The sequence below is a fragment of the Lithobates pipiens genome, unplaced genomic scaffold (assembly GCF_037356315.1).
Source record: "Lithobates pipiens isolate NorthernLeopardFrog02 unplaced genomic scaffold, aLitPip1_a1.2 Scaffold_19, whole genome shotgun sequence".
Lineage (NCBI taxonomy): Eukaryota > Metazoa > Chordata > Amphibia > Anura > Ranidae > Lithobates > Lithobates pipiens.
Window position 1 is genome coordinate 63,056,174 of NW_027507764.1, and position 14,152 is coordinate 63,070,325.

Below are 14,152 nucleotides of genomic sequence, written 5' to 3' on the forward strand. Positions count from 1 at the left end.
TTTAGTATTTATCTGATGCAAGGAGGACTTTAGCTCTGGTATACTACTGTAATACTTTATTTATATTTATTTAAACAGCTGCTTAGTCTTATTTTATGTTTTGATTTCACCTCTATTTTTGGTAATTTTATATGTTTATCTATAAATTTTTTATTTATTTATTTTTATGTCTGAGACATTGAGATATGATATTGAATAGTTCAACACATCTACCCGCTGCTGGCACTGTAGGACTGAGGTGGCGCTGAGTGGGTGACCCATAGGCCATAGTTATACCTCATTTATCTATATATGTATGTATGTACTAGTTATATTCTTTTACCTTACTTTTTTTTTTTTTTTTTTTTTTTATGTACTTATTTTTTGTAAGGTTATCCAAAGGATTAAATTAGCTAATCAAAAAAACAAAACACTAGATTCATTAAAAAAAATAAAAAAAATCGGATTGTCGTTGACTAATCGAAAAAATAATCGATAGTTGCAGCTCTAATCTGCATGCACAGTGAGAAGAATTTTGCAGGATGGCCTGGAGTCAATAAGCCACTTCTCTCCAGGAAAAACATCAGGGACAGACCGATATTCTGCGAAAAATACAGGGATTGGATCGGTGAGGACTGGGGTAAAGTCATTTTCTCTGATGAATCCCCTTTCTGATTGTTTGGGACGTCCGGAAAAAACCTTGTCCGGAAAAGAAAAGGTGAGTGCTACAATCAGTCCTGTGTCGTGCCAACAGTAAAGCATCCTGAGACTATTCATGTGTGGGGTCGCTTCTCAGACAAGGGAGTGGGCTCACTCACAATTTTTCTAAGAACACAGCTATGAATAAAGAATGGTACAAAAAAATATCCTCCGAGAGCAACTTCTCCCAACCATCCAAGAACAGTTTGGTGAGGAACAATGCCTTTTCCAGCATGATGGCATAAGGCAAAAGTGATAACTAAGTGGCTTGGGGAACAAAACATGAAAAATTTTGATGTCAGTGGCCAGGAAACTCCCCAGACCTTAATCCCATTGATAATTTATGGTCAATCCTCAAAAGGCGAGTGAAAAAACCCCCCACAAATTCTGACAAACTCCAAGCGTTGATTATGCAAGAATGGACTGCTATAAAGTCAGGATGTGGACCAGAAGTTGATTGACAGCATGCCAGGGCGGATGGCAGAGGTCTTGAAAAAGAAGGAAGGGTACATACACCACAAATTTATTCAATCCAAGTGAAAAAAAACGCCATGCAAAAAATAAAATAAAAAATAAAATAAAAAAGATAATGAATTGCATGTGCAAAGTCTACTGTGATAATTAGTATTCATGTGTAAACACCACAAAAATAGTAGTAGTCCTTTTTTCTTCACTATGTAAATAAATAATTCTTCACACGTGCTCATGACAACTTCTTATCCAGTGAATCTCACATGTGCTCCACCGCCTTTCACTCTGTGCTCTCACATGGAGATAATGAACTACAGCTATGAACTGCACCTTCCCCTTTAACCACTGGAGATGACGGCTACAGCGTGGACCTGCTTTGCCGGGACTACGTCTAAGTCTATGAGACTCGTCTGATCACAGATCGGAGTAAGGGGTTGATCCCGACCCCTTACCACGTCACCAGCTGTCAGCCAATGACAGCTGATCATGTGACACAACAGAGCCGGTAACCGGCTATTTTCCAGCGCGAGGAGAAAAGAAAAAGCCGATCACCGGTGGCCGTGAGAGGGAATTCAGTCCCGATCACGGCCAGCTCATCAGTGCCCACCTGCCCCCTGCCAGTGCCACCTAAATATTAAAAAAGTGCCACCCATTAGTACCCACAGTGCCACCTATCAGTGCCCACAATCTGCCTCAACAGTGCTGCACCTCAGTGCCACATATCCGTGCCCATCAGTGCCATCTACCAGTGCCGCCCATCAGTCCCATCTATCAGTGGTACCTATCAGTGCCCCTTAGTGCCACCCATCAGTGCCATCTTTGCCCATCAGTGCCGCCTTATCTGTGCCCATCAGTACTGCCTTATCTGTGCCTATCGGTGCCACCTTATCTGTGCCTATTAGTGCCGCCTTGACTGTGCCTATCAGTGCCCACCATTGCAGCCTATCAGTGCCCACCATTGCAGCCTCATCAGCACATTTCAATGAAGGAGAAAATGACCTGTTTGCAAAATTTTATAATAAACTATTAAACATGATTTTTTTTTTTTGCATCTTTTTTTTGTTTGTTTAACAAAAAATAAAACTCCCAGCTGTAATTAAATACCACCAAAAGAAATCTCTATTTGTGGGAAAAAAATTATAAAAATTTCATTTGGGTATAGTGTTATATGTCCACGTAATTGTCATTCAAAGTGCATCAGCGCTGAAAGCTGAAAATTGGTCTGGGCAGGAGGGGGGTTTAAGTGCCCAGTAAGCAAGTGGTTAATGGGCTTTAAACACCTCCTTGTGATATCTCCAAATTTATAATAGACTCTATTGTATATAGAGAGCCTTCTCAAAGAAAACACAAGAAATACACAGGATAATTTTAGCACCGGACTGCTCTCTTTCTAGATCTTCAGATCAGGCACAGCAGAAAAAGATGCACCATTGCCAGATGGTAAGCATCTCAACCCAAAGTATGAAAAGTCATCATTGTGTTTTCTGCCATATAGACTCAAACTCACAAGAACTGGGGCACGATTGGACCAGTGCACACCAGGAAGTTCACCTTAGAATATAATGCACATTGCACCCTTTGCAGCAGTGCATCAACATCATCCCACTAGGGCGCAGCTCATCCACTTACGATTTTGCGTGATGACGTCACTGGGTCCACCTGGGGGGTGGGGTAGGGGTGTCAGAACAGTCTAAACAATTGGAGGAGAGCAGAGGGACTGGCAGGATCATGAGGTATTTCACACAAAGGAAGCAATACATGGAGAACAGGATACTTTGGTACAGCAGGGACATATCAGGAATAAAATAAGGTCGGGTTTATATAGTCTTTAAACTGACAACCGCAAGTCAAGGCTCCTGTTACCCTTGAGGAAGTCACGTGATTGTGTGACAAAACGTTCCGGGTCAAAGCCAGTGATGTCATTGTGCAAACCCGGAAGTGGATGAGTGACGTCCTGGTGAGATGATGCCGATCCACAGCTGTTAAGGGGGCAATGTGCATCTAACTGACATGTCTCAGTCCAATAGTGCACTAGTTCTTGTGAGCGTCATTTTATTATTCTAATAAAGTGTGGATTTTTATATGACGGAAAGCACAATGATAGCTTTTTATAATTTTTTTGGTGCAATCTCTCTACAATCTTCTTTAGCTTTACCAAAACTATGTAATACAAGGACAAAGCTAAATAGTCCATGCAATAAGTAGCAAGGTGGGCCCTTGCATTACATAGTTGATGATAGGTCCAAAGGAGATTATACAATCAAATTGTATAGTGTATGGTCAGCCTAAAATCACTGACAAGTGCAGCTGCCCTGCTTAAGGTGTTTTGGCAATTCCATTGACTTGTAGAGGGAGAGAAGCAGTTCCAAAGTGTACAAAAGCCCTTGGACCTGAGCATGGGAGGACCGGCGTTCTCTCCAGCCCTCCATGGTAAGATAACACAGCGAGAGCACATCATGACATCTGATGGGTTGTGTATGATGGGTGACACTTGATGGGCGGTGTGTGATGGGCGACACCTGACGGTTTGGGTGTGATGGGGGACACCTGGCGGGCTGGGTGTGATGGGTGACACCTGACGGGAGGTGTGTGATGGGGGACACCAGACGGGCGGTGTGTGATGGGGAACACCAGACGGGAGGTGTGTGATGGGGAACACCAGACGGGCGGTGTGTGATGGGGAACACCAGACGGGCGGTGTGTGATGGGGAACACCAGACGGGAGGTGTGTGATGGGGAACACCAGACGGGAGGTGTGTGATGGGGAACACCAGACGGGCGGTGTGTGATGGGGAACACCAGACGGGAGGTGTGTGATGGGGAACACCAGACGGGCGGTGTGTGATGGGGAACACCAGACGGGAGGTGTGTGATGGGGAACACCAGACGGGAGGTGTGTGATGGGGAACACCAGACGGGAGGTGTGTGATGGGGGACACCAGACGGGCGGTGTGTGATGGGGAACACCAGACGGGCGGTGTGTGATGGGGGACACCAGACGGGCTGGGTGTGATGGGTGACACCTGACGGGCTGGGTGTGATGGGTGACACCTGACGGGCTGGGTGTGATGGGTGACACCTGACGGGCTGGGTGTGATGGGTGACACCTGACGGGCTGGGTGTGATGGGTGACACCTGACGGGCTGGGTGTGATGGGTGACACCTGACGGGCGGTGTGTGATGGGTGACACCTGACGGGCTGGGTGTGATGGGTGACACCTGACGGGCTGGGTGTGATGGGTGACACCTGACGGGCTGGGTGTGATGGGTGACACCTGACGGGCTGGGTGTGATGGGTGACACCTGACGGGCTGGGTGTGATGGGTGACACCTGACGGTTTGGGTGTGATGGGGGATGTGATGGGTGACACCTGAGCATGCTGTGTGTAGAGGAGATGGGAGGATGACACTAGGGGGCAGTGTAGGTAACAGAAAGGTGTATTGGTATAGCAGTGAAGGTGGCTGTCCATGTGTGATAAGCAGATCAGATGAGCAGTTCTAGTATTGGGGTATTGTAGGTGACACCAGCCAATCAGGGAGCACACAGGAGCCCAGCAGCCAGTGAGGGGAAAGGTGACAGCAGAGGGGACCCCTGATTGGTTGCACATACAGTGCTGTCACTTACCTGCTCCAGGCGTAGCTGTGCTCTGAGCTCAGGGGAAAGGCGCAGGAAGGTGTCCTTGGCACTGGTGAGTGTCAGGGTGACAGCAGCCCCCGATAATCCACCTCCCAGCATCCCCCAGATCCACACCACCTTCACATCACATCATCTCCCCAATGCAAGGGACACCCAGGAGGAGGGAGAGTCCATCCGACACACTGCAGGGGGGTATCGCCACTGACACATTTCACAACTCCGCCCTGATAGCCCACATGGCTCTGAGAACTGACACTGCCAATACCAATTCATTATTCTACATTAAGTTTACCCTATACACTGCATTAGCAGCCAACAATTATTTAATTCTGTTTATAAAAAAAAATGAACTCCCCAATTTTTCCTACATTATGGTATCCCCCATCCAATCAAATTCGAAGACGGGATTTCCGGCGCTGGGCTGTATAACAGGATCGATATGTGGCAGACATTTTTCCGAAGACCCAAAACCTATTGGACTCTATGAAAAGAGTCTACGACAAAATGGCCCCGGCAGTGCGGACACCCTGGCAACTTTTTGTAGTTTATGTTTTGTAAACATGAGCAGTTGGGAGGAGCTTAGTGGATAGAGTCCCTACTCTTTGTATGAGTGAGTGTACTGCCAGGGAGAAAGATGGCGTGTGGGGACTCTCGGTTACATCTGGAGGTGCGCCCACATCATGAGCAGCGGAGAATCTGTGCCTCGAGGGCCAAATACCGGGAAGGACGGAGACTGAGAGCAGTCCGGGTGTGTGATGGTGATCTGTGTGTGTGGGGAACTACTAGTCCCAGCATGCCCTCGTCTTGTTTGTTTCTTTAGTTATTTTAATAGTAGGAGGGGGAGGTGTTCTGCCTGTCCCATTAGAGTCATTTCCCATCACTTCCTGTCCCAGAGATCCAACAAGAAGTGAGAGGAAGTCCCTCCCCTCTCCAGCCCTTGCTACCTCTGATTTCCTATCCATGGTGGTGGGTGACAGGCGGTATGTTGGCTCCTCATTGGTTGTTTTCACCCTGAAAATGCCAAACCACCGCACTGAAAATGGTCCAATGTGCGTTGTTGTGTTGCGCCCTCATACACTCCACTTGTGTCTGGTGGTCTCCGCCTGCCTAATGGGACCAGGGGCTTCATTTCTACAGCGGCCGTGTCATGTGTACAACGCTGAGTAGCCGCACAGTCTTCTTCAGGTGGGCGGCCTGATTTTACCGCTCCTTGGCCACCCATGTGAATGAGGCCCAAGTCAGTTGTCTTTGGAATAGGTGTCTCCATCGGAAGATTCCCCTTGCTTCCTGTTCTGGGGACAACTCAAAAATGTTGGCTTTCCCTCACTTTCTTCCTCCATGTCAGTGATCGCCAGTACCAATAGAGATGGTGAATCTTCCCTAAGGGCCGCTTCCCAGCATTAATCGCACAGGAAGGTGCCGTGCGATTTCTATCAATTCATTCTGAATGGGCTGAAATTGCACCGTGAGGCAGGCAGGATCACTAACAAACACAAGCTATTCAAGTGTATGTGGCCACAACACAACCACGCACAATAAACTGTTTTCTGTTTACTGTTTCTGTTTTAACTGGGGTCAGGGGGAAGGACGCTCCTTACATTGGGGGTCAATGGGAAGGACGCTCCTTACATTGGGGGTCAATGGGAAGGACGCTCCTTACATTGGGGGTCAATGGGAAGGACGCTCCTTACATTGGGGGCCAATGGGAAGGACGCTCCTTACATTGGGGGTCAGAGGGAAGGACGCTCCTTACATTGGGGGGTCAGTGGGAAGGACGCTCCTTACATTGGGGGGTCAGTGGGAAGGACGCTCCTTACATTGGGGGGTCAGTGGGAAGGACGCTCCTTACATTGGGGGGTCAGTGGGAAGGACGCTCCTTACATTGGGGGGTCAGTGGGAAGGACGCGCCTTACATTGGGGGGTCAGTGGGAAGGACGCGCCTTACATTGGGGGGTCAGTGGGAAGGACGCTCCTTACATTGGGGGGTCAGTGGGAAGGACGCGCCTTACATTGGGGGGTCAGTGGGAAGGACGCTCCTTGCACTGGGGGGTCAGTGGGAAGGACGCTCCTTGCACTGGGGGGTCAGTGGGAAGGACGCTCCTTGCACTGGGGGGTCAGTGGGAAGGACGCTCCTTGCACTGGGGGGTCAGTGGGAAGGACGCTCCTTGCACTGGGGGGTCAGTGGGAAGGACGCTCCTTGCACTGGGGGGTCAGTGGGAAGGACGCTCCTTGCACTGGGGGGTCAGTGGGAAGGACGCTCCTTGCACTGGGGGGTCAGTGGGAAGGACGCTCCTTGCACTGGGGGGTCAGTGGGAAGGACGCTCCTTGCACTGGGGGGTCAGTGGGAAGGACGCTCCTTGCACTGGGGGGTCAGTGGGATGAATGCCGACATATGTGAGTCTCATTGATCTGTTTCATCCTTCTAGGTCTACACAATCAACCTCGAGTCTCGATATCTGCTGGTGCAGGGCGTTCCTGCGATTGGGGTCATGCAGGAGCTGGTGGAGCAGTTTGCCCTGTTTGGTGCCATAGAAGAATACAATGTTCTCGATGAATACCCTGCAGAGGAGTTCACGGAGGTGTATCTTATTAAATTCCAGAGGTTACAGAGTGCAAGGTGAGGATCTTCTTGGCTCCACAAGAACACGCCATAATTGTGCCATTTTTCAGGTGGAAAATGCATTAAAGCTGAATTCCAGGCACTCCGGTGAAATACATTTCTGGAAGATGTTTTATCTGACAGGATTTGTATTTCCGTTCATCCAGTCCTGAGATTTACACAGCAAAGCCCTGTCTGACAGGACAGGGGACCCGATTTATTTTTTTCTTTATTTTTTCTACTGCAGTTAAGTAATGCTTACAGCCCCTCCCCCACCCCATAACTGGACAGTGGAAAGAGAAGTAGCAAAATGATGGACTCAATTCCGAAGGACTCAAATCGGGAAAAGCGTTCGTCTGTGTGCTGGTCCGACGAACCAAATATGGCGCAAGGGCAGCTATTGGTTGCTGGCTATTCTTTAGTCCCATTTACGTCGCCACGTCAAAAAGGAACGGACTTTCAATCGGACTTAGTCCGTTCGTATGTGGGCAGGTCCGTTCATTCAGAAAGTCCGTCAGAACTCCGCTGAAAGTCCGGACCTAGTTTGCCGGAAAGTCTGGTCGTTTGTACGTGGCATCACAGCTTCAACTCTTCTGGGAAGGCTGTCCACAATAGAATAGAACACCTTTGGGAGGAATTAGAGAATAGACTGCGAGCCAGGCCTTCTCATCCAACGTCAGTGCCTCACCTCACAAATGTGCTTCTAGAAGAATGGCAAAACATTCCCATAGACACACTGTGTGTAAATAAGACCTTTAGTAATGGTACAGCGCTAACCTGATGAGCATAAAGATAATAAACCCAGTGCTATATGTGAATTCTCTTACAAGGACAACAACACAATGTAAGAAAAAACAGTGAAGACCCTATATCAGTGCCACAATAAACTAAATAAATGTAATCGTGATTATCAAATACAATAACCCACCGCTGTGATAATCGTGTCCATGAGTAGGTAATATCAGGCAAAATAAGCTGGTATCGGGTAAGCATATAAAGCCTAGCAGAATACAGTTCAAAGCATCAGAAGGAATTTGTGGGTCCTGTGTTGATACTCAAAAAACACATCCAGTGTCCCTTCACCACCACTCATATGTACTCATCTCCACTTTGGACCTAATACAGGTCACCATGCACCTTCCCCTTTAAGGGATATACAGATCTTCCGGTGGCTCCTCTGATGGTTAACTAAATGCTCTGCTGGTACTTTAGTAATCTCTGGCAGCCATGGACCCTGGCAGGTGCTAGCAGTGTATCCTGTGATGAACCTGAGCAGTAAAGCTCAGTAATGAATGAAAAGGACTAACCTAGTGTTGAATCTCTTTAAAAACTTTTATGAAAAACGAATACGAAGTATAAAACTCACATTTGTTGGTGCACTCAGATCAGACTTTACATTCAGGTTGTGCAGCCCCCTAAGGATCGCTTGGTTGTGATGACAATAGCAACAAACACACAGGGTGAAGACTTTCTAGGTAACGCGCTGACGTTACTAGGCTCTGCCACTGATGCGTTTCCTTACACGCCATGTGACTTTCTCAATGGGGCGGGCCCTAGTGACAATAGCATGCTACCTAGAAAGTCTTCACCATGTGTGCTTGTTGCTATCAACATAACAGCCAAGCGATCCTTTAGGGGGCTGCACACCCCGAATGTGCCATGTCTGTGAGTGCACCAGATTCAGCGCACCAACAAGCACTGGGAGTATGATGACCATCTCTCCTTTTTTTTTTTTTTTTTTTTTAAATGCTCATTAGGGTAGCGCTGTACCATTACTTATATTTGTATCTGTTTCTGGAACGCTTTGAGTATTTAGCAGCAAACCCTCACACATCATTTATTTGCATTATAATATATATTGCTGTGCTATAGTCTGTAGCGCAGGGTTGTTTAAAAAAAAAAAAGTTTGTCTTTGTCCCATATGGCCCCTTACTGTAGTACGGCATTTTTCTTTTCTTTTCTTCTTTTTTTTTTTCTTCCCAATTCTCTGATATAGTAGGGAAAGGCTCCGACCATTTCTTTCTTTTTTTTTTTTTTTTTTTTTTGCCATTGGTTTTGTTTCTTGTTGGGGAGATTTCTCTTCACTTGTCCTATAGACTCAATAGGAAGTAAGAGACTATCTTTCAATGTGAGGGAAACCCCCTCTTAGACAGCCTTAACTCTAGTCCACAAGCTAATGAAATAGAATTCTTTGGTGGCCTTTAAAGAGATCCTGTCACTCATCCAAAATATTTCTACTACAAGCAGCTTATAAAAGTTGACAATACATTGTACATTAGCAGCGGAACCACTGTAAGGGATCAGTCCACTAAAAACTGATGTTTTCATTATGGACAGGAGAGTTGCACGTTCTTTTATCACTCAGATGATATATTGGTGAGATCTCTGCAAACCGGCCATGCGCAGTGAGGGGTTCCCACCATCCACGCTGGATTTTATTTTGTTTTTATTATGGAAAATGTAAATGGTAGTTGGAACACACAAAAGTAGATGGGGACACCCAAAGATTCAATGCAGACGGGGACAGTATCAGGAATTATAATGGAGAGCTCACTGTTGATGTATCCAAGACTTCTGAGAAGCCAGTAGCCAATGACTTATTTTTGTCTTGTCCTATTTACAGAGTTGCCAAGCGAAAACTAGATGAACGCAGTTTTTTTGGTGGGATCCTTCATATTTGCTATGCGCCAGAGTTTGAGAGCGTTCAGGAGACCCGAGAAAAGCTGCAGGAGAGGAGGCGGTATGTGGCACGGGCCACGTCTGACAAAGGTTGGTTACACAGCATTAAATATCCCTTTGTCTTCTGTTTGTATATCTCTTAAGTGTTTCTCGCCCAGGTCATTGTAGGAACCCTATTGTCATCTGATGTCCTCCCGTTAACGGGCCGTGCTCCGGTGCGATCTGTCACTCTATGTGTCCACCGGACACAGTGGATGACTGACCTTTGTACCGTCCCGCTGCCGGTACCATGTGGTCCCTGTGACCAATCACAGCAGATAACATGACAGTTGTGAACAATGAATGGCTTCCTTTTGTAACATTCATTGTATACAATTGTGTTGCTAGCTGTGATTGGTCACAGTGATCTCATGGTACAGACAAGGCCATATCCCATTTGTCCCATGTACCAATACAGTGTCTACACACTGTCATTCAGTAAAAATATTTGCTAATAGCAGTGCAACATGAATGAGACTGCCTGCATGGGGATGCATGGAATACCTGTACATCTCTTACAGGCAAAAATGCACAGGTGTATGGATAGGTACGCCCATGTGATTGAGCCCTAAATGTGATTTCATATTGTGACATAACCAAGTGTTTTTCTTTTAACTATTGTATACTTTAATACTATATTTTTATTTTTTTTCCCTCAAAGATCATCAATTTGCCAACAAGAGACAGAAGGCACCTGAAAGTTCCACTTTAATTCCTGTACCCTCTGCTGTAAACTGTGCTCATACCTCCTCCTATCACACACCTGGACAGTCCGGTGACTGCCCTGCTCCCTTCCATGCTCCTCCACCCTCAGTGAGCCAGGACTACAGGCATGAGTACAATCCTCCACCCTCAGTGAGCCAGGACTACAGGCATGGGTACAATCCTCCACCCTCAGTGAGCCAGGACTACAGGCATGAGTACAATCCTCCACCCTCGGTGAGCCAGGACTACAGGTATGAGTACAATCCTCCACCCTCGGTGAGCCAGGACTACAGGTATGAGTACAATCCTCCACCCTCGGTGAGCCAGGACTACAGGCATGAGTACAATCCTCCACCCTCGGTGAGCCAGGACTACAGGCATGAGTACAATCCTCCACCCTCGGTGAGCCAGGACTACAGGCATGAGTACAATCCTCCACCCTCGGTGAGCCAGGACTACAGGCATGAGTACAATCCTCCACTCTCAGTGATCCCGGACTACAGACAGGAGTGCAATCCTCCATCACATTCTTTATCCTGGGATTCCAGACACAAACCCAATGAAAGTACTCCTCATACAGAAAGGCCGATTGGTCTGGCACAAGGACAACCCAACATTGTGAGTTCTGCCAGGTTCATGCCAAGGACAACCCAGCTTCAGGAAAGACAGAGGAGAAGGGAGGAGATGACAAGGCTGGCTGTATTGCTTCCGGAATCTCAGGAGATTGTCGTTGGACCAAAACTGCCAGAAATTCCAAAATTGGACATGATTGATAACTCCCTCAACCTCTCTGCCAACTTAATTAGAACAAAACTGCAAGAGGCAAGTAAATAGGGTTTTCTGGGTTCTGTAAGTTGGTACTGTCGGCGCGCATTGATACCCAATGTCCATGTCTCCTCTGTAATTCCTGGCATCTGTAAACTCGGAGGGAGGCGACAGAAGTAGTGCAGAGAGCGGGAGGTGAAGGAGGAGGAAACTTCCAATGGCAGCGCTGATTAGGCTGGGAGGGAGCACAGAGAGGGAGCCCATAGCTGGATAAGGAGGTGAGATCCCCAGATGAGTCTGTGTATGGCAGTAGGGTGATCCAGAGGGGGGCAGAGAGCCAGAGCATTATGTGGACAAGGCAGCAGTGACTACAGACTGGGGGTTGAGCAGAGAGAGCACATAGCTAAAGCAGGTGGTGACATCCAGTGTATGGCAGCAGTGATGCAGACCGTAGAAAGGGGGAGCACACAGGTGGATGAGACTGAACTTAGCAGTAGGTGAGATCATGATAGCTTTAGGTTATGCCACAACTGCAAATTTTAAGCTATTATGCACTCAATGACTGCTACATTCAGTCTCATCCAGCCATGTGCCCATGCCTCCTACTCCCCCTCTTTGCAGTCTGCATTCACTTCTCCCGTACACAGGATGTCACCTGCTGATCCAGCCATGACTCGCATCTACAGAGGAGGCATCAGGTATCAATGCATACTGAAAACATTGGGCAGATATACCTACACCACAATATTCATTTTGTGGTGGAACTCCATTTGAGAAACTGTATTATGGATTTGCAGAGTGGTGCAAGGAACCATACTTTTCCCCACAGGTCCCCTTCTTCTGTCTGTCCCAGGCTCTTGTATGTGACATCACCTGGGATGGACTAGAGGAGGGCTAGTGGGGATCAAGGGGGGGGGGGGAGGCATGTTGCAACAGCTTCCCTGTATTGCTCTGCATTTGTTTGTTATAGTACCTTGGATTACGAGCATAATCTCTTCCAGAAGCACACTTGTAACCCAAAGAACTCGTATATATCAAGGCAAGTTTCCCCATAGGAAATAATGGAAACTCCGATAATTGGTTCCACAGTCACTTCTGGTGTATGCAGTACTGTATGTGGCCAGAGGTGTGTGTGTGTGGTGTGTGGGGGCACTCGGGAACCTAGTGTTGCTGGTGCCCCCTGCACCTCTGGCCAAATGCTGTACTGCACACCCCAGCAGCTTGAATCCTGCTTGTCCTACAAGACAACGCTCGCAAATCCAGTCAGAATTAAAATAAATAATAGCTTGTATTGCGAAACGCTTGTATACCGCGTTACTCACAATCCGAGGTTCCACTGTATATTTACAGCTTGCTGATCAGATCCAATAATCTGTAAAATGTTTTCAGTGGTTCCCCAGGATCTCACATTTTTTTGGTCAAGGGTTCCTACAAGGTAAAAATATTGAGAAACACTTTAGAGCCTTTTATTTTTGCTAGTTCTGTCCCATTGGGGGACATTGCTTCCTTCCCTAGTGGAAGTTATGAGATGCTCAGTGTCCAGTGAAATTAGAGTAAGCTATTTAATTACAGTGTAATCTGTGCAAGCCGGCAGGGAAGGCTTTTGTTTTGCTTCAGCTGTGTTGATCCAATGACTCTGTCTCCATAGGTTTCTGCATCCTGCACCCTGACCAGAACAGAGCCCCCCACCGAAGATCCACTAGCTCCTCCGCCCGTCAAACAGAGAAGAAGAATCTAATCTCATTTTTCTACACCACACCCATCTCTCATATTTATTACCTCTTCTTTTTTTTTTTTTATTGAAAAACAAAATGAACAGTCTCAGTTCAGAAAAATATGTTAAATATACAACAAAGTATTTTTATACAAACATTGTGGAATGGAGTTTGTTTTTTCATTTTTTGGTAAATGAAAATGTGTACCGATGGAAGTATGTAGGCTGTCACTACTGGATCCTCTTTATGAAAATGCAGGTTGTCTGGCTGTCATACCAATCCCTTGGCTTTAATACAACCTTTGTTGGTGGCCTAGAACAAGTATAAAGATCAGGAGCTCTGACTTCACTTGATGAATGCATCTTCTAGGTTAAGGAACGACATTTGTAGACCTTGGTTAGGATTAACCGCCTCTTCTTAGTTCAGTGTTTTTATTTATTTATTTTTTTATGGAATCCGTTCATCCAAAACGGGATGTGTACACAGATCCATAGATAGATAGATATTATTTATTTTTTTTAAGTTAAAAGTGAAAGAGCTTCTGCTGCAATTAGGGCTGAAACAACTAATCGATTAATCGACAACTAATCGATTATGAAAATAGTAATCTATTAATTTCATAATCGATTAATCGGCCAGTAACATAATGGGGTTAAAGAAAACTAAAATGAGCCCTTTATAGTACAAAAAGAGCAAATAATCATTACTGTAAATATTACTACAGTAAAAAGTGAACCCCTTATAGCAGTGATTATCTGCTTTTTCTACTATAAAGGGCTAAGTTTCGTTTTTTTAACCCCATTATGTTACTAAACGTGTTATATCTGGTTCACATCTGTGTTTTTTGGTGCTTTTTGCAGAAAT

General features: G+C 46.3%; 2 protein-coding genes across 5 annotated transcripts in view; one reads left to right on the forward strand and one right to left on the reverse strand.

Moving 5' to 3' along the window:
- PEX1 (peroxisomal biogenesis factor 1) overlaps positions 1–4,948 on the reverse strand; it is a 121,748-nt gene extending 116,800 nt beyond the window's left edge. For 3 of the 4 annotated variants that reach the window (XM_077490810.1, XM_077490808.1, XM_077490807.1), the window contains exon 1: positions 4,775–4,948. In XM_077490810.1, coding sequence (XP_077346936.1) covers positions 4,775–4,885 — 111 coding nt within the window. In that variant the 5' untranslated portion in view covers positions 4,886–4,948. The remainder of the gene's footprint in view (positions 1–4,774) is intronic. The other variant, XM_077490809.1, reaches the window with a different exon arrangement.
- A 415-nt stretch (positions 4,949–5,363) lies between these two features.
- On the forward strand, positions 5,364–13,699 carry RBM48 (RNA binding motif protein 48). Its single transcript, XM_077490811.1, has 5 exons — positions 5,364–5,534; positions 7,213–7,403; positions 10,009–10,154; positions 10,765–11,630; positions 13,222–13,699. The coding sequence occupies exons 1-5, from the start codon at positions 5,421–5,423 to the stop codon at positions 13,309–13,311; spliced, it is 1,407 nt and encodes a 468-aa protein (XP_077346937.1). The 5' UTR covers positions 5,364–5,420; the 3' UTR covers positions 13,312–13,699.
- The last annotated feature ends 453 nt before the right edge of the window (positions 13,700–14,152 follow it).